The sequence below is a fragment of the Chiloscyllium plagiosum genome, unplaced genomic scaffold (genome assembly GCF_037043375.1).
Source record: "Chiloscyllium plagiosum isolate Xiang-an unplaced genomic scaffold, Cpla_swu_hap1 HiC_scaffold_24, whole genome shotgun sequence".
Lineage (NCBI taxonomy): Eukaryota > Metazoa > Chordata > Chondrichthyes > Orectolobiformes > Hemiscylliidae > Chiloscyllium > Chiloscyllium plagiosum.
In genome coordinates this window covers 20,233,401-20,259,887 of record NW_028270162.1, presented here as the reverse complement: position 1 = coordinate 20,259,887, position 26,487 = coordinate 20,233,401, and the positions used below count along the sequence as shown (strand labels likewise).

General features: G+C 42.2%; 1 protein-coding gene across 7 annotated transcripts in view; it reads right to left on the bottom strand.

Annotated features, from left to right (window-relative positions):
• Window positions 1-24,809, bottom strand: part of inpp5jb (inositol polyphosphate-5-phosphatase Jb) — an 85,858-nt gene extending 61,049 nt beyond the window's left edge. For 2 of the 7 annotated variants that reach the window (XR_015761248.1, XM_087999967.1), the window contains exons 1-3: window positions 24,398-24,805; window positions 24,184-24,285; window positions 1,398-1,505 (exon numbers count right to left, since the gene is read on the bottom strand). Coding sequence is in view for 6 of the 7 variants with exons in the window: in XM_087999967.1 (XP_087856093.1) it covers window positions 1,398-1,505; window positions 24,184-24,275 (200 nt within the window). In the remaining variant the exon portion in view is untranslated. Of the gene's footprint in view, window positions 1-1,397; window positions 1,506-11,326; window positions 12,252-24,183; window positions 24,286-24,397 lie in introns of those variants that run through there. The other 5 variants (XM_087999969.1, XM_087999972.1, XM_087999971.1 and 2 more) reach the window with 5 other exon arrangements.
• Between the last annotated feature and the right edge of the window lie 1,678 nt (window positions 24,810-26,487).

Genomic DNA, 26,487 nt, shown 5'->3' with positions numbered 1-26,487 from the left:
TGGGCTTTATTTTCAGAACTTCAGTATATAGGAAACAAATGTGCTGAATCTTATGTCTTGTGACTAAATGTCGGTTTTGTTGATTGTTATGGAGGATTTCTCACTACAAAACCTAACAAGATCTCTCACTGTATTTTAGAAAACCTCCTCATTAACCAACTATCCCGGCCCTGCAACACCCCTCTCACTTGATTTGAGGCTTATCTCATCACTCACCATTCCCAAAACAGCTCATCATTCCTGGATAACCTCCCGAAAGACTGGGGACCATACCATTTTTAAAAGGCTGCTGTGCCAGAATGCACACTGGCATATCGAAGCTGCCCTGCTCGGGGTGGACTGTCATTCTGAAGATTTCAGAGAAGGGAAGAGGGCATCGCAACTCTCTGACAGAAACCTGGAGGCTCCGATCAAGGGGGTGATGTCGAGGACTGGCGTCCTTTTCCCAGAGAACTGGTAGAGGAGGACACACTCCCAGAACCTTGCAGCCTGGTCAGAGGTTGCTGTCTGGATCAATGCCATCTCCCTGGTGTGGAAGAATGGCCAGCCGTGCTGTAAGAAGGTCAGTGACCTTCTCCACTCCACCAGGATAAATGCCACCACCTTCTCTCTGAAACCTCACACTAACTCTCTCTCTGCTACTGCACCCACCTCCTACCCAAGGCTCATGCCACTCTCACTACTCCCTGTAACATCTTCCCTCACTTGTTCTCATTCCCATCACCCTAACCTCCCAGTATCCTACACTGGTAACCCTGCACAACCTCACCGCTGCCTCCTCACTTGCTTGGGACATCTTTTCAACCACCTGCAAGAGCGCGAGCATCATTTTCATCACACTCAATCTCTCCCTTTTTCTCCTTCCACATTTTAACAACAATAAGTGCTAGTTTCATAGTCATAATCACTGAGATAGCTTTCAATTCAAGATTTTAATTATTGAATTTAAATTCCACTAGCTGCAATAGTGGGACCTGAACTCATATTGCCAGATCAGGAGCCTACACCTCTGGATTACTAGGCCACTGACATTACAAGTCCAGTCAGTGCCTGCGTTGCCCCTTTCCACCTGGAGCACAGCATGACAAACAGGAACTTGGGTAAACATTTCTCCTTCTTATTGAAAGCTACTGAGGACAACTATAACATCTGACATCTGTCATTAAATATCTCAACACAAGCTGAGAATCAAACCTGGGACTGAGGTGTGACACCATGAGATGCACTGGATCTAAAGATAACTCTTGAGCCTCAAAAGTTTTGCCATCAACACCCAATTTGCATTGAGTTAGTAAATACAAATACAAAGGTATTTCATTTCTTACCACTAACATCATTCACCCTGTCAATAATTGTGATATTCACAAATCCCGAATCAAAGGAAAGTCTTAACTTACCCAATGACATACATGTCAATTCTTGCATCAACTGAATTCAGACCCAAAAGTGAAGAAACATCATCGGGTGGAACCGCAGTGCCAACATTCCATGTGATGATTTGCATGCTGTCAAAATTAGAAATACATTTTTAAAGGGGAAAATATAACATTGGAAAAATACCTTGAACATGCTCAGGTCAAGTTATTTTTCAGTGTGTTGCTGAATCAATGGGATTGGAGATCAATGGGACCAGCGCAGACTGAGGAACTTAAATACTCTTACACGCTGAATAAAAATGGACTACCATTATTCAACTTTTCATCAATCAACTTTAATACCCTAGAGTCTTACATGGACTGAAATATGGTTTTAATTGAAACAGGACACCCCTAACCAAAACAGGGTTTGTGCTCAGCTGACAAGTCCAAGCGTTCATATGGAATATATGAAAACGGCTGCATCAGAATTACCATTTTAATCAAGACATGCTGAAACTCAATGAAATATCAAAAACATTGCAGCTCTCGTTTTACTCACACTCGCATATGGAGCTGAAAAGAGATGAAACCTGCAGAGTGTTCAATTTGATGAAGTCAAAGGAGGTAGATTGATAATATGTGAATGAAGCCTAATACAGTAGCTTTGACCTATAATACAGTTGCTTTGAGAAATAAAGGTGAGAGAAAGTAACACAGATTGATAACAGCAGGAATACTGAAAGCTCTTCTCTCTCGCTCTCTCGCCCAATTTGAAATAGCAATGCCAGTGAAAAGGAAACTTGGAAAAACCACTGTTCACTGAGAAATCAAGGTTTCTAGAAACTTCTATATTCCTGAGGAAGCAACGCTACAACTAAATTGTTGGGTTCTAAAAACTCCATTCTGTATCTTCCTGTATCTTTCTATCTCTGTAGACACACTCCTCCCCTCTTCCTTTTAGCTTATTATCTGCATTGCATGTAAGCATTCGATGTTGCCTTTTCTCCTCATGTTGCAAAGACGGAGGTTAAAGACTCCTCATGTTGAAAATGTGATAAAATTCCACTTTCTTTCATTCAAGAAAACCCTGGAACTAGTTTCTCTCCATTTCTGATTGGTAAACCAACTTGAATTGAAGTGTTATGACTAAAAAGAACATTATTACACTTCACTGGGATAGCACATTGGAAATCAGGCCCTACTATTCCCAGAGAAATCACAGAAGTTAAATTTTTTGAAATATACAAATCTCTCCATTTAACCAATCATTTAGACCCAAATTGACAGAAAGCACAGACCAGGTTTCACTATTTAATAGAAATTACTGTTTATTACAAGCATTCAGACACCAGCTTAGGGTAAATAATTGTGACCTATAGATATATAACACCAATATTTAAACTTGAACTCCCTAATAAGCTCCTCATTACACACACAAGCAGGGAGATAAAGAAAAAAAAATGACCAGGTAGGGAATACAGGGATATGGACTGTGCTCAAGTAGATGGGATTAGTTTACATTGACATCATGGTCAGCACAGACATGGTGGACCAAGCGGCCTATTCTCATGCTGATCTATATTCTATGTTTTTAAATTACAGCTTATCGACAGAGGGATAAACTGGGAAGACAGGTCAATGGTCCTTGCTCACAAGAGTTGCCAAGATCGTTCTTGTGCTGATCAGAGAGTGCTTCTTCATCTTCTTTTTCCAGATGCTTCCTCTGGTTTTCCAGAAGCACAACATGGCTGGGTCACTTTTAAAAAGTCTCTGACTCATTAATTAACTGCCAGAGGCAAAATAAAATGATTTTCTTCAGGTCTAAAGTGGCTTTTAATGCTGAGAACAGAGAGAGCTCCTGAGTTGATGGGGCTCTAAAGGTTTCTCACTATTTTTTTCACAGGTCAAAGCCGTTCAGCTAACTGAGAACCAATCACATAGCTGTTGACAGGCAGAATGCCTTTGTCATCGATAACCAGTTACTAGCCCATAGACCAATCAGTTACTTGCACCAACCAAAGCTCCATTTGTATGCACCCCTTTCACTCCAACTTATCTGCAAACTACACTTCAACTACTGCTAAATCAGCAGCTGTGCAAACAATGAGTGTCAGGTTATTTGCTTTCAAACATGCAACAATCCCCCTACCATCCTTCATTTTTAAAACAGTTCTTTCTTTCTCATTTCAGGCCACAATTAGAAATTAGACTTAAGAAGACACAGTTTTTACAATACTTATTACAACTGACCAAAAATGGGTTTAAAAAAAGGAGCTGATCACCCCTCCTCACCTGGTCACTACAGTTGTCTATTTGAATGGTTGGTAGGAAGATAGAGGGCAAGGAATGTTGTGTGTGACACAGCAGCCAGTACTGTTGGTATGGACCAGTACTTAGTTTTTAGTTTTTTAGTTTAGATTACAGTGGGGAAACAGGCCCTTCGGCCCAACAAGTCCACACCGACCCGCCGAAGCGTAACCCATCCATACCCGTACATTTACCCCTTACCTAACACTACGGGCAATTTAGCATGGCTAATTCACCTAACCTGCACATCTTTTGGACTGTGGGAGGAAACCAGAGCACCCGGAGGAAACCCACGCAGACACAGGGAGAACATGCAAACTCCACACAGTCAGTCGCCTGAGGTGGGAATTGAACCCGGGTCTCTGGAGCTGTGAGGCAGCAGTGCTAACCACTGTGCCACCTTGCCGCCTGTACTCTGGAGCTTTGCTTCAAAATCATTGGGTACCAGGGAGTATTTATGTGGAACTTTCTCTAAAGAAATTAAACAGGTGGGTAGATTCCACAATGGAGTGGATTGCATGTGGTGCATGTGGGAAAAAAAAGACTTGATAAACCAATATCCCTCTTCTGTTTCATGTTCTCTTATTCCTTTTTCAAAATGACTCCACTTTCAGGAGGTTTCAGTTTTGCAATGACTTGCAGCTTACTCATTTCTGTCACTTATTTCAACATCCAAATATTTAATTTTAGTTTCAGGGCCACCATTTGACGTTCACATTCTACCACACACACTCAATGTTTCAGTTTCACAGTGTTAGTTCATGCTGTTCTGTTCAATCTTAAATGCAATTGAGTAACTTTTTTCCAATAAAAAGACTTAACTAAGACATATAAAAGCAAGTATTGGATCAAGTAGATTCACTATGTAAACCTTCTGAATTAACCTCCATTAATTCTCCTTTTAGCTTGCTCTGCTTAAATGAAGGTGATCTGGATATGACAAGGCTCTTCTCATGCAATTTCTTATCGTAAGCTTCACATTAATGAGTGTCTGTAAGTTTCACATTGTAAGCTTCAAAATAAATGTCTTTTTTGAGCATGTTTTAGTCAGAAAGTTTCTTTGCAATTATAGTAAGTTACTCCATTCCCAACTTCTTACTAGGAAATTTCCAAGACAGAATAAGAAATAATCAAGCTGTGATTGTACATCACTTTCCCCAGAATATTGTGAACATTTTTCATTCATTTACTCACCCGTGTGCTGGACACTGATGAATCTCAATAGAACATAGAACATTACAGCACAGTACAGGCCCTTCGGCCCTCGATGTTGCGCCGACCTGTCATACCAATCTGAAGCCCATCCCACCTACACTATTCCATGTGCATCCATTTGCTTGTCCAATAACGACTTCAATGTTAATTATATATTAATTGAGTGCTTAATTGAATTCAGATACTGGGCAGTAACTCAAACTTATTTATGTTTCTATATATGGAAATATATGGAAGTTGTTGGTTTTGAAGGAACATGTTTTGGTTAAAGAATTATCAGTGTGTAAAGACTGGGCTCTGGTTCAGCCCTTCACTGCCTGGTTATCTTAGTTGCAACACTGTTGATTGCACTCAGATTGGTAGTAAAGATGCTATATAAACTTGGTTTAGTTTAGCTTTGCTTAAAGCTTAGCTTTACAAACTAGGATTAGTTAGGGTCTTGTTCACCGCTTGTTAAACTGAACTCAAAAGTGGATGAAAGAAATACATAAGATCAGAACAGAATTGTCTTGAGATTATCCACATGGCAACATGACCCACTAATGTCTAAACCTATGTTAAAAACGGCCATTTACACAATGATTAGATTCAAGCATTTTGAGATATTCTGAGGTGAAAAATGCTACATGAATGCAAGTCTTTCTTTTTACTTGGGCTTCCTAGATGCATTAAACTATACCATGACTGAAAGCATCATCTTCAAGAGCCGAGGAATGAAAACCGACAGATGAAGTCATTAACCAGGGGAGAGTCATACTGGTGGAAATTGATTTGGAGGAGTTGGACTGGGCTGGACAAAGTTAAAAATTATATAACACCAGGTTATAGTCCAATAGAGTTATTTGGAAGCACTAGTTTTCGAAGCACTGCTTCTTCATCAACCTCCTGACGATGAAGCAGTGCTTCGAAAGCTAGTGCCTCCAAATAAATCTGTTGGACTATAACCTGGTGTTGTATGATTTTTAACTTTGGTGGAAAGTGAACTGCTGAAACCTTGTGCACGGAAGGAAATTAACCTGTGAGCAATTAAAAACACTATTAGTTAATAGAGATTCTGTTGCTCCACTACAAAGGAAAGAAGGTGTACCAAAAGCAGTGTCAAATTTACCACTGAACAGATTGTAACCTGCGGCTTCTGTATAGAAAAATCCCCCAGTCCCTGAGGAGCTTTGATTAAACAAGGTCAGGAAAATTACAAAGTAATACGCCCCACGAACTTCTCACCTAAACAACTAGCTATTAATTTCTTATTTAACCTATAATCACCCCTCAGTGACGTCATCAATTTAATTTCATTCGCAAAGTTGTTTCCAGACACTGCAAATTATATAAACGGAGCTCATTGAGTAGGAGGCCACAATTCAGATGACGTCAGTAATTGTCTCAAACTGTTCTCAAGCTGTCGCCACCTCCTCCTCCTCTTCAATTTGTCTTCTTTCTGCATTGTTGATATTGGAATTGATCGCAGGATTAAAAACTCAGATGGAGGGCTAGCAATAAAGCAGTTCTCCCAATTTGAAAGAGACAACACTATCACTGGGACTTGCAAAGCAGAGACCAAGATACATCCCAGCAGCTGCAAATACCAATAACTGCAGCACAACATGTTGTTTGTTTTTGCACATGTTACTGTACAGAACCAAACTGCTTCAGTGACTACATATGTATATATTTTTATGAATAAAGTATATTTTCAAAATATAAAAAAACATGTTGCCATTGACATGAGGTTTGCTTCTTCTTAAAACACCACTGCTGGAAGTTTCTCCACATGAAGCTGAGAGATGGTCATTGTCTCATTCATTCCAGGTGACCAACAATTTAATGGTAGCTTCCATTTTTGTTATTAGTTAGGTATAATCGACACTCAGATCACAATAATAGCTAGTTTAGACTTGCCTTTGTTATGCATTGTTAGCAATCATTTCCAATCTTTAACTAACAATCAAAGTCTTTAACCTCCATCTTTGCAATGAACACTCACCTCATTTTACAGCAAGGGAATAACATTTGCATAACATTTGCAGAGACTGGTTAATGTGAAACTGGTTAGTTCAGTGGTGTAACTAAAAGACAACATTACAATGACAGCAAATCAGCTTTCTATTTTCTCCATTCCTCTCCTGAAGACACTCAGGGTTTGTTAATAACTCTACCTTTCAGGTCAATCTACAGTATCTCACTCAGCCAGGTCACACGGGAGTGTAGATCGCAAGTGTCACGTCATATCAGTGGTCAGGAAATTATTGGAGAAGATTCTTAAGGACAGAATTTACTTGCATTTGGAGAAAAATTGACTTATTAGGAACAGTCAGCATGGCTTTGTGCAGGGGAGGTCTTGTCTCACAAATCCGATTGAGTTTTTTGAGGAAGTGACAAAAATGATTGATGAGGATAAGGAAGTGGATGTTGTCTACATGCACTTTCCTAAAGTATTTGACAAGGTTACTTATGATAGGTTTATAGTTGTGCAGGGCTGTTTTTCAGACTGGAGTTCTGTCACCAGTGGTGTTTCGCAAGGATCAGTGCTGGGACCTCTTGCTTATCGCATTTATCAATGATTTGGATGAAAATGTAGGTGGTCTTAATGGTAAGTTTGTAGACAACACAAAAATTGGTGTAAATGTGGGTAGTGAGGAAGGTTGTCAAAGGAGATATAGATCAGTTGGAAATTTGGGCAGAGAAATGGCAGATGGAGTTTAATCCAGACAAGTATGAGGTGATGCATTTTGGGAGGTCAGCACCATTCATAACTCCTCAATTCTGAAGCAGCCCATGTGTATTTGCAACAAGATCTATACAACTTCCACACTTTGGCTGATATGTGTCGAGTAACATTCATGCCACATACATGCCAGGCAATGACCATATCCAATGAGAAAGAATCCAACCACTGTCCCTCAGCATTTAATTGTAGCATATTGCTGTAACCCATCAATATTTTGAGAGTTATCATTGATGAAAAACTAAATTGGATTAGCCATATAAATAGAGTGGCTACAAAGCTAGGTCAGATTTTGGAATTCTAGGACAAGTGACTCCTCTCCTGTTCTGCCCAGTGTATCTGCCACATAAACAGAGAATTGAGGAGAATGATGAAATATTTTCCACTTGTATGAATGGTTGCAGCTCAAACAACAACTCGGAAGCTCAACACCATCCAGAAAAAAGCACCTCACTTGATTAAAGACAAATCCACCACTTTCAACATTCAGTCCCGTCAGCATCAACAGTCAGTTGCAGCAGTTTGTATCAACCACAAGAAGCAAACAACAACTCACCCAGTATCCTTCAACGTTACAAACACTGCCACCTAGAAAGTCAAAGGCAACAAATACATTGGAACACCATCACCTGCAAGTTCCCCTCCAAGCCACACACCGTCCTGATTTGGAGCTATAGTGCCATTCCTTCACTGTCGTGTGATCACATTTTGGAAATCTCTTCCTAACCGCTCCAGGGTGTCCCTACACCCCAAGGACTGTGGCAGTGCAAGAAGTCAGCTCATCACCATCTTCTCAAAATCAATTAGCGGTGAGCTATACATGTTAGTCTCATCCATGAATGTATAAAAATTACTTTCATTGTCTGACAGATCTTTCCTTTACTAACCCTATAATCATCCCTCATTGGTATCTCTCAGTTTATTTCACAGGACACAGCACATTTCTCAAAAGGAACCCATTGCATGCAAGTCCAGAAGTCAAATGACAACAGTCAATTCTCTCAAGCTGCATATCACAAAATCATTGTGAATAAGGGATGCTAATAACCCAACTTCTTTTGGAAAGTTTTTCATTGTCCATATCGTGGCACACCATCACTTGTTAAATAATTCCAAAATTTTGAATCTATTCTATCTGGAGCTTTATTCAAATGTATTAATCACAGCTCGTGTGAAGAAAATTTGCTGATATCATTTGTGTTATATCAGTTTTACCTGCTCCCCTTGTTCTATTCTCACTGATTGGCCTTAAGCAAGTCTCTGGGGTTTTCCATGTATTACTTCCCTGCAATCATCCATCCACACCATCTCCTTTTTTCTTAAATTTTTTCTCCACGATGCAGGATTTTAATAATTATTCACAAGGAGCAGCCTGTTCTTGCTATCGGCACTGTTTGACTATCTCCCCTGTATCTCAGAAACCAGAAATGGAAACTATGCAAACGTGTTCAGACTGGAACAAAGTCAGATTTGATTTTGATAGTTGCTGATCTGTATTTTACTGTTTTCATCGTATAGGTTTATATTTATTTTGTTATTGTTTGCTGCTCTGCAATGGCTGTGTACATTGGAAACCAAATAAATAAGATTCCCAAATCATTTTCTCCCATTTCAATATTAATTACAACTGTCATCCATTTTCACTTAAACTGGGTGATCTTTACACTTGCTTATGTTAGATTTCTACTATCATTAATCTGCTTACATATACATATTTAACAAACAAAAACAAAAATTGCTGGAGAAACACAGCAAGTCTGGCAGCATCTTTGGAGAGAAAACAGAGTTAATGTTTCGAGTTCAATTACCTTTCTTCAGACTTCTGAGAGAGAGTCACTGCACTTGAAACATTAACTCTCCTTTCTCTCCATAGATTCTGCCAGACCTGCTGAGCTTCATCAGCAATTTCTGCTTCTGCTTGTTTCAGATCCCCAGCATTCAGTTCTTTATTGTTTTTTCTGGAACAGGTGTAGTGAGAAGGTGGGGCTGAGGCAAGTTAAATAGGCCAGCTTACTTATCTAAGTCGCCTTTTCCAGCATCTAATAATTCTTAAATTTCTGTATCACTCTGGAAAAGCTGGAAGAAATCTCAGAATGCTGAACATGAAAGCTAGCTACTTTCTGATCAAGAACATACAAAATGGCTCATAATACACAAAAATGGTTTGTGTTTTCTTGTACTCTTCTTTCAAACAAACGATCTAATAAAACGTCTCTTTTGTTGATGTTTGGTGTCACCATGTACTTATCTATCAAAAAGAAACAAAATAATTGCATTTAGTTTGCTCTTGTCACAACCACAAATGGGTTTCAAAGCACTTTTCAGCCAATGAAATGCTATTTGAAGTGTAGTCAGCAAACTCTCAAATAGTAATGTGATAATGATCAGATAATCTGCTTTTTGTGAGGTTGATTGAAGGGTGAATATTACGCACTTTCATCTCCTTTAATCTCTCTCTCTTATACCAGGCGAAAAAGCAGCCTCCAACAGAGCAGAAAGACTAAAGTCAGCCTGACATTCGCCCCTAATGTGGACATCATCCTGACTATGACTGCCCTGAGTGGAATAACTGACTGTTTCCAAGCTTAAGCTGCTCTTGACTTACTGTCCCATGATCCCCTGATAGAAGGCTACTCTATTGACCTGACTGAAGCCTGCTGACAATTATAACAAGGCTCCTTTCTGTCACAGCTAAGGCAAGATAAGACTGAAGTGATAGAAGCCTGGTAACTTTGGCTGAGAGGGCCAAGTGCAATAAGCAAAACAAGGCAATACAGGGATGCTGTGAGCATCAGGTAGGCTCACAGTGAGTGACCTCCATGACAGCGACTGAAGAGTCTGGAGAGGCAGACTGGTCCAGTCCATGATCTGGGGGTGTGTCCCTGAGCACACAGTCTCCTTACTGCAGCATTACAATGAGAGTTACCGGGGCAGCCTGAGGTGCAGCAGTAAAATGCAGAAACTTCCTGTAAATGGAAGTTGTGGGTTCTTAGAGGCTAACACACATCAGATATCAAGGCCCATGGATTTGGGGTGCATGTAGTAGTGCCCATGGCGGATGCCCTGAGAGATTGGTGCCCTGTGCCCACCATAAAAGTCCTTCGTAACAAGCTGCAATTTCCATGTCAAAATTTCTCATCATCTAGATTATTTGGCACATTTGATAAGGTAGTATTAGAGATTCATAGAGTCATAAAGTTGAACAGTACAGAAACAGATCCTTTGGTCCAACTTGTCCATGCCGCTCAGATATCCTACATAAATCTAGTCCCATTTGTCAGCACTTGGCCTATATCCTCCAAACCCTTCCTATTCATATACCCATCCAGATGTCTTTTAAATGTTGTAATTGTACCAGCCTCCACCACTTCCTCTAACATCTCATTCCATAAGCACACCACCCTCTATGTGAAAAAGTTGCCTTAGGTTCTTTTATTTCCTCTCTCACTTTAAAACTATACACTCTAGTTTTGGACTTCCCCACCTTGGGAAAAAGACCTTGTCTATTTATCCTATCCAGACCCCTCATGATTTTATAAACCTCGATGAGGTCACCCTTTAGCCTCCGATGCTCCAGCCTATTCAGCCTCTCCCTATAGCTTAAACCCTCCAACCCTGGCAACATCCTTGTAAATCTTTTCTGAAAACTTTCAAGTTTCACACCGTCCTTCCTATACCAAGGAGACCAGAAATGCACACAGTATTTCAAAAGTGGCCTCACCGATGTATAGCTGCAACACGACATCCCGACTCCTATGCTCAAGACACTGACCAATAAATGTTAATGATATCAATATCATTGAGGCAAATTGGGCCATTACCAAGGCATTTAACAAGCAATAGTCCCTCTTGATTGTCGAATCACTGCTGCCACGTGAGAAACTCGCTGTTTGTCAGAGGTATAAAAGATGAAGTCAGACGTTCCAGATGCTGAGATCACTGGACTTCACATCAGAATCTGCCACAAATCTCGTCATAGTTCATGTCATCAGATCCCTGAGAGATTCCACCCTCTGTTTTGCTCTCCACAGGTGCCATTGGATCTGCTGCGTTTCTGCAGCACCTTCTGTTTTTATTTCAAATCTCCAACACTTAGGATACGTTTGAATTCACAATCTTCTGACTCAGGACAGCGTGACCAAATGAGTCACTGCTGATAGACAGCACTGCACAGCCTAGTGTGGAGGCAGCTGAAGGTAAAGCTGTCAATGGCAGCACTCAGTGAAGAGAGATGACTTGCAAATGACAATTCAAAATTGTGATTGCTCTGACTCTCTGGCTGTGAACCACCTGAAGGCTTGTCTGAGTAGGTTGTGGGGGGATATAAACACCTCCTAGAGTGTTCAGCTGCATCACAACAATGTTTTTTGATATTTCAGCTCTGCTTTGAGTCTTGTCACTGTCTCACCATAAAACAAAGTGCAAAGTATATGTTGCTTGAGCACAGACATTCATTGGTGTGGACCCGACTGACAGGGACTGCCTTCAAATTACAATTGTTGATGCATCAGGAAGTGAAGGGTTAAAATCGACACCCTCTAATGATGGGATCACCTCAGTACCTCTTCATGCATGGCTGAACTGCACAATGAACAAACAATTCTCCAGACGATATACCTCGAGAACCACAGCAGCAGTTCCCAGCTGATTAGAGCCCACTCCTGGACTAGGCCTGCAAAGCTAAACCCATTTCTTAAAGAGTCAGTCCCAAGACAGAAAGTAGGACCTACAGCTCAAGCCCAAGATGTGTATCGTACAGTGCAAGCATTTCCTGTCTGCTCTGCCCCACTCTCACTGATTCAGCTGCAGCTTTCTCTGTCCTTTATCATCGGGCACAGTGAGACTATTCTTAGCTTGTAGTTTATCAGACATTCCACCTCAGGAGAGCAGTCAGACCACGTGGCTACATTCAGAGCTGCATACTTGATGCTCCAGATAGGAAATGTTTCCTTATGGGGACTTTCAAATAAAGGCATTTGTCACAAGCAATAGGAGACTCTCGGGATGTTTCCCACATTTCAAGAGCACTTTTCTGAAAAATATCAAAACATCTTATACACACCCTTTCCTCAGTTAGACCAAAATGCTCAGTTATTGATACAGTGTCATGTGAGATGGTGTTTGAATTATTTATTGCATCAAATTTTCCTTTCACACAAATGGTGAGTTAGCCTGGGGACAATGATGGAAGCAAGTCAAATTTTAAAGTCACCACGAAATTGCAAGTTTTCCACCTTCTCATCTGAAATGTGTTTCTCGACAGCCTACAAAGTCCCAACACCAACAAGGCACTGGTGTTTGACTCAAGTCACAATTTCTCATCTATGAACTTTGGGGATGAGTGTCAGTGGCTGCTCCACTAAGGCAGCTATCGCAGACAAGCCTGATTCTCTCTTCAACATTAGTAACTCTAACATTACCAACATAAATTTCACTTTGGATGAACTGATGAAAGTCGTGATTAGCTAAGCCTTACATAAAGCTGAGTCTCAAAATTTGGTCACTAGTCTGTTTAATACATGGAGATGAATAGTCAGACTGTAACTGGAAATATTCAATGCGTCAGGTAGCAACTGTGTACAGAGAAACTGAATAAACTCATCTTTAAAACGCTAACTCTCTCCGCCGATCCTGTCTGAATCACAGAGTATATCCAGCATTTTCTGTTTCAATATCAGATTCCCAGTATCCACAGGATTTAGCTTTTGTAGAGAGGTGGTTGGACTGTGTGTCCCTGCAACAGCCAAAGTTAAGAATGGAAATAACGACTTGTGCTTATCATTCCCCAAAATGTGCTGTCCCTCAGTTAATGTTTGAAGTGTAGTCACATGATTATATAAGCAAATAGAACAGTCTGAACAGAGGCAGCAAAGTCTCATAAGCAAAAAATGAATGAATGTTGAATTAAGTTTCATTTTTTTATTAAGGAAAGAATGCCAGCCAGCACAACACAAAAAACTCTCTCTCTCTTTCTCTGAATAGAAGTAAGGAACCTTTTATGCTTCCCTGAAAAGGCAGAAATTGACTTGATCTGACATCTCACAGAGAAAACTGCACATTTATCACTGCAGTTCTCCTGCAGTACCGCACTGAAAAATCAGTCTAATGTTTGAGTACAGTTTAAAACACACAATTATCTCAATCAGAGATGATAATACTAACAATCAAATGACACGTTTTTATATGCACATAAAGATACACACAATGCTTTCAGATCAAACATGTTTTTGCCTTAGCGAGTTTTGAGAAGATTTGTAGCTCAGGTTGAGGTTCTGGATGTAAGTTTGCTCGCTGAGCTGCAAGGTTCATTTTCAGACATTTTGTCACCATACTAGGTAATATCTTCAGTGAGCCTCCGGATGAAGCATTGGTGGTATGGCCCGCTTTCTATTTATGTGTTTAGGTTTCCTTAGGTTGGTGATGTCATTTCCTTTCTTTTTCTCAGGGGATGGTAAATGGAATCCATGTGTTTGTTGATACAGTTCCGGTTGGAATGCCATGCTTCTAGGAATTTTCATGCATGTCTCTGTTTGGCTTGTCCTAGGATGGATGTGTTGTCCCAGTCGAAGTAGTGTCCTTCCTTATCTGTATGTAAGGATACTAGTGAGAGAGGGTCATGTCTTTTTGTGGCTAGTTAATGTTCATGTATCCTGGTGGCTAGTTTTCTGCCTGTTTGTCCAATGTAATATTTGTTACAGTTCTTGCACAGTATTTTGTAAATGACATTAGTTTTGCTTGATGCTGTATATGGTCTTTCATGTTCATTAGCTGCAATTTTAGTGTGTTGGTGAGTTTGTGGGCTACCATGATGCCAAGAGGTCTGAGTAGTCTGGCAATCATTTCCAAGATGTCTTTGAGGGAGAGTGGCTAGAGTTTCTGGACGTGTTTTGTCTGCTTGTTTGGGTTTGTTGCTGAGAAATCGGTAGACTGTGTTAGAAACAAATTAAAAGAAACCTTCAAGACCATCAATAGTACCCTCACTGGCATAAAATTCACTAAAGAGGAAGAAAACAACAACAAACTGCCATTCCTAGCTGTCACAGTAGAGTGAACAGTCAATGGGGAACTTCAAACCAGTGTCTACGGGAAAACAACACAAATAGACCAAATACTGAACTACAGAAGCAATCACCCCAACACCCACAAACGAAGCTGCATTAGAACATTATTCCAATGAGCCAACACACACTGCAGCACAGAGGAACTACGCAGAGCAGAGGAAAATCACCTATACAGTATATTCAAAAAGAAGGACTATACTGGACAAACAGGCAGAAAACTAGAGACCAGGATACATGAACATCAACTAGCCACAAAAAGACATAACCCAATCTCACTAGTATCCTTACATACAGATGAGGAAGGACACCACTCTGACTGGGACAACACATCCATCCTAGGACAAACCAAACAGAGACATGTTCGAGAATTCCTAGAAGCATGGCATTCCAACCTGAACTCTATCAACAAACACATTGACTTGGATCCCATTTACCACCCCCTGAGAAAAAGAACAGAAAATGATGTCACTAGAGGAAATGATGTCACCACAGGAAATTACATTACAACCCAAGGAAACCCAAACACATAAATAGAAAGCAGGCTTCATCCAGAGGCTCACTGACGATGTTACCTAGTATGGTGATGGAATGTCTGAAAACAACCCTTCCAGGTCAGCGAGCAAACCTACATCCATGTTTTTGCCTCTGATGAGTCCAGTATCGATCAAAATGTTGATTATTACATGTTTAGCTTGCAAAGCAATCAGACAGCATCAATACTGGTTGGGATACGTTTCAGCTGACTCTGTTTATTCTCACCTGTAAAGCTGAGATCTTAAATATATAGACACTGGCCTTTACTAGTTTCCATAACAACAGGTGAAATATAGATTTTAAAAAATAAATTAGTGTCAGCAAGTTTAAAGATAGACTGAAAACAATCTGATTCTTGTAAATTTATTGTAGATTTTAAAACCTCAAACAACTCCTCTGCTTTGCACTTGCACAGGCAAACTTCAGAACAACCTTTATCCAAAAGTCATTCCTTAAATAAAATAGTGGAAGAAAAATATATTTTGGATTTTGCTAGGAACTGGTTCTAATGCATTCTTCTTGTAGCTCTAATCTTCCAATTATGCTGTGCATTTGTTGAATATAAAATGATCACTGTCATTACTGCTTGACCCAAATCTGTCTGTCCTGAATAAAGATCTTTAGCTCTGAGAACACTGGATTAGCAAAGTCCTTGCAGCAGAATTCTGTCTATTTATTGCTTTACAAATTTCTGCACATTCAGTGAAATTCATGTTAATTTCTTGTGTTAAATTACGCAAATCTTATATCGCACCATCTATCCACATAGCTCTGTCCTGATCTTCATTTCTGAAAATAAATGGGGGAAGATGTGTATAATGGGAGACATTCAATATCGATCTCTTTAATCCTTTGTCATCAACGTCCTGGGGACAATCATTTGCCAAAGCCTTAACTGGATCAGCCTTAAATAGACTGAGGCTACAAGCAGATAAAGAAGGTTCAGAGGCTGGGTATTCTGCAGTCAGTAACTCATCTCCTGACTTTCCAAACTCTGTCCACCATCTACTAGGGGAGGGACAGGAATGTGATGGAATACACAACACTAGTCCAGATGGGTATGGCACCAACAATACTCAAGCAGCTCAGTACTACACATGATAAAGCAACGGGTAGCACGGTGGCTCATTGGTTGGCACTGCTGCTTAATAGACCAGGGTCCCAGGTTCAATTCCAGCCTTGGGTGACTGGAGTTTGCACATTCTCCCTGTGTCTGCGTGGGTTTCCTCCAGGTGCTCCAGTTTCCTCCCACAGTCCAAATATGTGCAGGTTAGGTCAATTGGCCATTCTAAATTGCCTGATGAAGGCCTGCTCCTCGGATGCTGCCTGACCTGCTGTGCTTTTCCAGCAATACACTCTCAATACTAAATTACCCATAGTGTTCAGGGAAGTGTAGGTTAGGTGCATTAGTTAGGGGAAATGTAGAGTCACAGCGTAGGACAATGGGTATGGGTGGGAGGGTTGATGTGGACCTGTTGAGCCAACTAGCCTGTTTCCACACTTGTAGGGATTCTATGATTCGATGACCCCTTTGATTGGCACCCTATCCATCACCTTAAGTAATCACTCCCTCTATTACTGGTGCACCATGGCAGCAATGTATGACATCTCCAACCTACACTGCAGTAATTCACCAAGATCCTTTCAGCAGAACCTGCTTAAACCTGTGACCTCTATCACACAGAAGCAGCAGAGACATGGGAACAACACCAGCTCCAAGTTCCTTTCATAACATCTTATCTTGAAAATATATCATTGTTCTTTCATCATCAGTGGGTCAAAATGGAGGAGGTCCCTCACTAATAACATCGTGTACCTAGATCACTCTGGCTGTGGCATTAAAGTGGCACTTTCTCAAGGGCAATTAGGGACGGGCAATAAATGCTAGCTGAGCTAGTAATGCCCAGATCCCATGTGTTTAAAAAAAACCTCTATTGCCCCAGGGCTAAACTGATTACATCCTGAAATCTGATCAACCACTAAAAAAATGGAGGATCAACCACAGCAGAAAACATGGTGGCTCAGTGGTTAGCGCTGCTGCCTCACAGAGCCAGGTACAGACGTTTGACGCCAGCCTTGGAAGACTATCTGTGTAGAGTTTGCACATTCTCCCTGTGTCTGTGCAAGTTTCCTCTGGGTGCTCCAGTTTCCTCCCACAATCCAATGATGTGCAGGTTAGATAGACTGACCATACTAAATTGACCATAGTGTCCAGGGATGTGCAGAATTGGTGGATTAGCCATGGGAAATACAGGGTTAGAGGGCTGGAGCGGGTCTGAGTGGGATGCTGTTCGGAGGGTTGACGTGAACTAGGTGGGCCGAATGGCCTGCTTCCACACTATAGGGATTCTATGATTCTGTGAAAGTAAAAACTGCTTGTCATCTCAAATGTTTCTGAGGAATTTATATTGTCAGAGCAACAGAGACTGAACGTGGCAGTGCAACTGGATGTTGAAATTATTTTTAAATCACCTAGTTCCTGTGATGTTGTAGTAGGTAAATGCACCCAATATATTACCGAGCGTTATAAGGTTAGAAGAATCAGATTTCATTCCCAGACCCTGAATTTACCAGGACAGAAATAATGAGGGAGAAGAAAGCTGATCTGTTTAAGTCAATCCTGTTCAGCTGCCTTTTGGTTACAGGGAATATGAGCCAGTCATAAAAGCAAGAGCTTTATCAGTGCTGATGTCTTTAAGTGTTACATTTCGCAATATTCAGGTTTGTTAATGTATTACATAGCAAGATGTTTTTTATTTGGTATGCTTTCCTTTATTGGTCAGAGTACTGAGTACAGGAGTTGGGAGGTCATGTTGCGGCTGTACAGGACATTGGTTAGGCCACTGTTGGAATATTGCCTGCAATTCTGGTCTCCTTCCTATCGGAAAGATGTTGTGAAACTTGAAAGGGTTCAGAAAAGATTTACAAGGACGTTGCCAGGGTTGGAGGATCTGAGCTACAGGGAGAGGCTGAACAGGCTGGGGCTGTTTTTCCTGGAGCGTCAGAGGCTGAGGGGTGACCTTATAGAGGTTTACAAAATTATGAGGGGCATGGATAGGATAAATAGGCAAAGTCTTTTCCCTGGGGTCAGGGAATCCAGAACTAGAGGGCAAACATTTAGGGTGAGAGGGGAAATATATAAAAGAGACCTAAGTGGCAACTTTTTCACGCAGAGGGTGGTACGGGTATGGAATGAGCTGCCAGAGGATGTGGTGGAGGCTGGTACAGTTGCAACATTTAAGAGACATTTGGATGGGTATATGAATAGGAAGGGTTTGGAGGGATATGGTCTGGGTGCTGATAGGTGGGACTAGATTGGGTTGGGATATCTGGTCGGCATGGACGGGTTGGACCGAAGGGTCTGTTTCCATGCTGTACATCTCTATGACTCTGTGACTCTACCAAAATACCTTTTATGCCGACAACATTGTGCTGCATAGTGAGAAACTCGTTTCGTCACTCAGTCGAATCATTTAAAAAATGGATTGAGGTACATCACACATTGAGGTAGACTTTGATGGTAATCCCATCCTAATCTGCCATAGTCTTATCATAGCCATCATCACTAAGAGCCCTATAAGATTGTATCCATTGTGTTATAATCTAACATGTTACTATGGCCTTGCAACCAGCTCGTTAAGCATCTGATCTCATCACGATCACATTGCTCTTTGCGGGATTTTGCTGTACACACATTTGCTGCTTCATTTTCTCATCACCAAAGTGACTGAAGTTAAAAAGTGTTTTGTGAGCTGCAAAGGATTCTGGGTAATCACGAGGGTGCAAAAGGCGCAGTAAAAAAATAGGTTTTCTTAGTTTCTTTTTATACAAGATTGTTCTACCCAGTGGTACCTTAATGTAAAAAATATAAGAGGCAAATCCATCAGTAGATGAGGCTAGCTGAAAGCCTAGTCAGAGGTGAGCCTTGAGAAACGTTTTAAAAGGTGGAGGAGGAGCACAAATCAGAGAGCTGTGGGGACAGTGTTCTAAAGTGTGGGACTGAGACCACTGAAAGATCTTAGTGACAGAAATGTAGATGGATGGACTCCAAAAAAGCAAGCAGTCAGGAGTGGATAGACAGCTGGAGGATTTTAAATAGATAGCATGGCAAAAAGCTTTAGCTGAGCATAAAGATTTTAAATACAATTTATTGGGGACTGGCAGTCAATAATGTCAGAAACAAAGCACAGAATAAGTATTGCAGAAGGATGGAATTTATGGAAAGTAAGGGGCAAGAAGCCAGCGCAGAAACCATTAGAATAATCTCAAGTCTAGAGGAGAACAAAAAAGAGTAACAAATAAAGGTTTACAATGTATTTTGTTTCATATTTGTGGTTTCCTTAAAAGTTAGACTGTGTGATTTTAAAGGATGCTGAGACTGATGATAATCAAATGACTAAACTTTATAGGCCTTAAACTGATAAAAAAAATTCTCGCTGTTTTTGACAATATTGATAGTTTCTGAACCTCAAGTACCAGGTAACTATTTAATTTCAACAGCACACAATACACGTACACTGACAATAAAGATGCTAATTCATTGTTCCCATTTGGGCAATACAGCACGAAAGCAAATGCAATCGCTATACTTATTCTTGCAACACAATGTTACGAACTATGGAAAAATATCAAAGTGATCAAAGGGGCTCTTCCACATGATTGTCAAATATTATGCAGCCTGGAATTAATACTTTTCAAAACCCAGAGTGTTTGGTGTTCTGCCAGATGGGTTCAGGTCAGTTAAAGGAGAGGCAATTGAGTCTCGATGAGGAAATGATGAATGGGTCAGAATGTCTAAATTGTCCTTAGAAACTCAGATAAGAGATGGGTAGTTTTATCTCAGTTTTCCAGAGGAGAGAGAGGAAGAAGATGACTGTTAAGGCTAGAAGAGGAGACAAAATCAAAGAAAAGATCCTTTTAGAAACAGAAAGAAGTTTATGCAGAAGAAGCGAAGTCAAAATGAAGCTTGTGCAGAGAGAGGGATAGCAGTTATTGTAATCGACTATCTTCAAAAGGTAAGTACAAGTTAGGGAAGCCTTCAAATCATGTTAGCAACATTAGCAACAGAATATTTTGTGTATTCATACAAGTTTCCCTTTCCACAATCTAATGGAAGCATTAGACCCTATCAAATGAGTAATGGATCCATTAACCACGCAGGTATGGGGTTGTTATACAATTGTCTAATCAATTATTTCCTTGTATCATTATCAACAGTTGTGTCGAGAGTGAACAGAAAAAGAAACAAAGAAACAGCCAGCTGCTGAAGCAAACATATAAGCTAGTCACTGTGAACCCTACTAAAGATGTAATCTCTCAGAACAAATATATATGGAATGGAACCTGTAAACCATCCAACCAGTGACATTGTAACTACTTCCAGAGAAAGTTATTGTAAACCTCAATACTATGGGCTTGAGCAGTAGAATTGTTATCAATTCTGTTGCTAAATAAGATAATCTGAGAACAGCAAAGTTGGCCATTTTTCTCCTTAAGCATATTCTGCCATTTAAAGAAAATTCCAGCAAATCTGTGACCCAACTCTATCGTTCCCCGTACCCCTTAACATTATCAAATATAAAATCTCCAATTTCAAATAGACCACTGGCCTAGCATTGATTGTCAATTGCAGAAGAAATTTCCAAACTTTGACTTTACTCGATATTCCTCCTGAAACATCTGACTCCATTTACTAGATTAGGTTCCTAGCTGCAGTGTCCCTAAACAATGAAGATTGCTTCTCTCTATCTACCCTACCTGCTCCTTTATTATGTTGACATTGGATCCCAGGCCAATAATTAATGTTATGGGTGAGTCACATGGGAGATGGTTTGGCATAAGGGCGAGAGAGTATCTCTCAGTGATCCCCTGCAAACTCCTTCCAGCCACCAAGACTAGGTGCCTTGATCATTGACTTTGAACATGGGACCTTCCCCAGAAACATCAAAGGAACTCTGACTAGTTTATTTGCTGTGCTCTCCACATGGCAAGCTTCCTGCCTGCTGTTGAGATAATATCTGCAGCAGTAGGATCAGGTCCTCACAGAGACATTAGCTGGTGGTGGAACAGGAAAACTGTCCATGAGTCTTCCTGTCACAGACACAAATGGGGTGAAGAATGAGGTTCCTCAGCCACCAGCCTCCCTCCTGATTAAATGCCCCAGCCTCAAAGCCCAAAGTATGAGGGAGAGAACAAACATTCATCCTACCTCTACACCCTTTTATTCTAGTACTGATTAAAAGTCAGTATTCTATTGGACTGTTATTATTTTCTGTACATGTTCATAACATTGTAGTGATCTGTCTACATAGACCCCCCCAAATCTCACTACTGTTTTTAGTTTTTCAACATGAAGAAATTACACTGTTCATGAGGGGCATAGGTAAGGTGAATAGCAAGGCTCTTTTCCCTAAGGTGAGAAAGCTCAAAACTAAGAGCCAATGTTTAAGGGGAGAGGAGAAGGTTTTGGAAAAACATGAGGGGCAACTTTTTTAATGCTGAGAGTGGTTTGTGTCTCGAATGAGCTGCCAGAGGAAGTGGTGGATGTGGGTATAGTTACAACATTTAAAAGACATTTGGATAAATACATGAATAGGAAAGGTTTGGAGGGATATGGGCCAAATGCAGGCAAGTGGGACTAGTTTGGTTTGGAAACATGGTCGGCATAAACCAGTTGGACCAAAGGGTCTGTTTCTGTGCTGTATGACTCTATAACTCTATAAATTACCCTGTTCAATTATGTTTAGGTCCAAATGGGATAGCCTCACATTTACCTTCAGTAAAATCAATTTTCCAGTTTTCCATTCACTTAAAATTGTTAATATACCTTTGCAATTTTATGCTTTGGTCTAAACTGCTGACAATGTCACCTATCTTTGTGTCAAGGTAGGGGCATTCCACTTTAATAAAAACAGTGAACAACTGAGGCTCCAACAGAAATCCTTGCTTGTCACCACTTGCCACAGCCACCCAATTCGAGTACCAGCCCATGTATTCCCTAATGCTGTCTGCTGCCAGTCAATTTGCCAACCAGGTCCTTCAATTTAATGGGCTGGACTTTATGGAGGAGTCAAAAAGTGTGGCGCTGGAAAAGCACAGCCGGTCAGGCAGTATCTGAGGAGCAGGAGCATTGATGCTTCGAGCATAAGCTCTTCATCAGGAATGTGGGGGAGGTCCGAAGGGACTGAAAGATAAATGGGAGTGAGGTGGGGCTGTGCGGAAGGTAGCTAGGAATGTGAGAGGTGGATGAAGGTGGGGGGTGATGGTGATAGGTCGGGGCGAAGGGTGGAGCAGATAGGTGGGAAGGAAGTTGGACAGGTAGGATGGTTCAAGAGGCAGTGCTGATTTGGAGGGTTGCATCTGGGATAAAGTGAGATGAAGAAACTGGCGAAATCAACATTGATCCCATGTGGTTGGAGGGTGAAGGCGGAAGATGAGGTGACCTTCCTCCAGGTGTCGGGTGGCTAGAATCTGGTGGTGGAGGAGGCCCAGGACCTGCATGTCCTTGGCAGAGTGGTAGGGGGAGTTACAGTGTTCAGCCACAGGGCAGTGGAGTTGTTTAGTGCAGGTGTCCCAGAGACATTCTCTAAAACGTTCCACAAGTTGGCGTCCTGTTTCCCCAATGTACAGGATACCATATCAGGAGCAATGGACACAGAAGGTGACATGAATGGAAGTACAGGAAAATCTCTACCGGATGTGGAAGGACCCTTTGGGGCCTTGGATGGAGGTGAGGGGGAGGTGTATAGAGGAGCAGAGGTGAATGGGAGTTGGAGTGGGGGGAAGGGGCCAGGACAGCATGGTCATTATAAGCATAATATGCTGTGGGTGGATTAAACTGGCTCATTGTGCATCTTCTACCCCTCATTCAGCAGGACTTCCAGCTCTCAGGGGCTGCTTATCAATCCATTGTTCCTAGAGGGTCAGTGGCAGGGCTTTTAGGGTGAGAAATGATCACAGAGAACCGGGTGGAAGGAGAGGCACCAGGATCGATGAGGCAGGTGGTGTGGAAGGTAGCAGGAGATTAGTGACATCTTGGGGGTTGCCCTTAGTTTGTGCAGAGCACCATCTGAATAAAGATGGTCTGAATAAAGTGCCATTCCCCAGCTTTGTTCATTTGGCCTTTCAGAATGGCCTGCCCACAGCCACCTGACCTCCATCTGTCACTCACTTAGCCTGTCTGTCTATGTCCTTTTGTAACTTTATGCTCCTATCTGCACAGTTTAACCATGTCATGTAAAAACTTTAAACAGCGCACAGGGTTAGCCAAGAGACATGGCTCATTTTGCTGCGCAAATAGAAGGCAGCGAATAGTCACTGCTTAATCTGCTGAACATTTAAAGCATCTTCGATTTATATTTCAGAATTCCCTCATTTTCTCTTTGAAAGTTGTTGGTGATGGAGGGGATTGAAGCTCAACTCAGTCAGGGTATCTAAACTATAAAACAGTTTAAACATGGAGCTGTGGCATGTCTGCCCATCTTGGAGCCAAAACCACACTGGTGCTGTCAATCCTGCCAGGACAGAATCCCTGACTTGATGTTAGACAGACAGTCTGCAGACACAGTGACCCAGTCGTGAAGTTAAGGCGACAGAGGAGTCCAGTTTTGTTATCATATTCGGTGTGGGCGATCAACACATGGCCGGAGTTAAGGCAAAGCTAGTGATTAAGGAAAATTGGGGGTGATGATTGGGGAGTCTAAGATATTGAAGAAAACGAGCTATTGCTGCAGAGCAGCTAGTTTGCACTGGGACAGGCAAAGGTGCAGCAAAATGATCACAGACCCATGAAAGACTTAGTCGGCGAGAGGTGTGTACAGCGAATGGAGTTGGCAACCATGATGAATTCTGCTGCACTGACACATCAGACCAAGAGATGGAAAGGACATTTTAAAAAGGGATTTAAAAAAGAAAACACAGTTCCAAACCTGTCACGCCACGTAGAAGCAAGATGGTTTGAGACAGTGACAGATCATATTCTCACCTGAACCCGTCGTCTCCAGCATCGTCTGTTTCTGTCACAGTTAGGGAGCCAAAACTGACCGCTGGCTGTTCCTGGATCAGAGCAGCGCTCATCCTGTCGGAACTGCGGAGAAACAAGAGATAACAGATTGTGAGAGATATTCAGGAGGTAGAGAAACACAGGTCAATGTATCTCCTAAAGGGGTGGGGGGGGGGAGTATGCAGCATGAACACACTTTGCAGTATCCAGGAAAGACGGTGTAATATTGTATCCAGGAAGGTCACACAGGGTCTGTCCTGAGGTTCGATCACTGCACCGCCAACCCTCAGTGAAGTCGCGGAGCTGCTGCAGACGCTGCTGCCCGAGCTCACCCCAGACTGCGCTGCTCCAGGGCTGCCTCTCGCTGGGGAACTGACCCCGCCGCTCTCCCCCCCCACTCCCGGGCACACACTCTCCGACAGGATCACATCACTCTCCCATCGGCAGGATCGCTCTCCTCCCGGAAGGATCACTCCCCCACCGACTGGATCGCTCTCCTTCCGGCACGATCGCTCTCTCTCTCTCTCTCAGACAGGATCGATCTCCCTCTGACAGGATCGATCTCCCTCTGACAGGATCGATCTCCCTCAGGCGGAATCCCTCTCCCTCCTGCAGGATCACTCTCCCTTAGACAGGATCACTCTCCCTCCAGCAGGATCACGCTCCCTTAGGCTGGATCACTCTCCCTCCTGCAGGATCACTCTCCCTTAGACAGGATCACTCTCCCTCCAGCAGGATCACTCTCCCTCAGACAGAATTACTCTTCCTCAGACAGGATCCCTCTCTCTCAGACAGGTTCAGTCTCCCTCAGACAGGATCCACCGCCCCCCCCCCCCCCCACCAGACAGGATCAGTCTCCCTCCGGCAGGATCACTCCTCCTCAGAAAGGATCACTCTCCCTCAGACAGGATTACTCATTACTCTCCCTTAGACAGGATCACTCCCCCTCACACAGAATCACTCTCCCTCAGATAGGATCCCTCTCTCAGACAGGATCACTCTCCCTCAGACAGGATTCCTCTCCCTCCGGCCAGATCACTTTCCCTGAAACAGGATCACTCTCCCTCAGACAGGATCACTCTCACTCAGGCCGGATCACTCTCCCTCAGACAGGATTCCTCTCCCTCCTGCAGGATCACTTTCCCTGAGACAGGATCACTCTCCCTCAGACCGGATCACTTTCCCTCAGACAGGATCACTCTCCCTCAGGCCAGATCACTCTCCCTCAGGCCAGATCACTTTCCCTCCGGCAGGATCACTCTCCCTCAGACAGGATTCCTCTCCCTCAGGCCGGATCACCTTCCTTGAGACATAATCACTATCCCTGGGACATAATCACTCTCCCTGGGACATAATCACTCTCCCTCAGGCCGGATCACTTTCCCTGAGACAGGATCACTCTCCCGATGCTGCCTCGGAGCCTGTTCCTGTCCCTGACGTCATGGGGCAATAATACTTCAAGGGGAGAGGCAGCCAGCACCCCAGGAGGTTTCGCGCCCCAGGGGCAGGGACAGACACGGTCACAGTGTGTCCCATTCACGGACATGCACCAAACAAACCCCAAAACACACACTCCCTCCCCCGGTTAACATTTAGTGAGTGGTCAGGGAACTGCAACATTGTTTGTCTCCTCTCCTGCAAATACTGGAAACCTTTCTGCCTTTTATCCAAATGAGTGGAGGCAGTCAGACTATTCAACTAAGGAGGCATCACATCCTTGTGGGATACACGTACATTTTCCGATAGGGGTCACTGGACCACACTCTTCAACTCTGGTGTACGGGATGGTTTTCTGGATCAATATGTTGAGATACTGTCGAAAGAACAGGCCATCCTAAACTGGGTATTGTGTAATAAGAAATGAATAATTGGCAATGTAGTTGTGCAAGGCCCCTTGGGGATGAGTGATCATAATACGATAGAATTCCTCATCAAGATGGGGTGATGTAGTTGATTCTGAGACTAGGGTCCTGAGACTAAATAAAGGAAACTACACCAGGGAACTTTACTTAAAGGGATGATGATGGAAAGGCAATGGCAAACCTTCACAGAACACATGGGTGAACTGCAATAATCATTCATCCTTGTCTAGCACAAAAGTAGATTGGAAAAGGTGGCCAACCCAGGATGTACAATGGAAATTAGAAATAGTATTAGATCCAAGGGAAAGGTATACAAACTGCCAGAAGAAAAACCAACCGACTTGAGGAGTGGGAGCAGTTTAGAATTCAGCAAAGGAGGACAAAGGGATTAAATTAAGAAAGATAAATTAGAGTACAAGAGTAT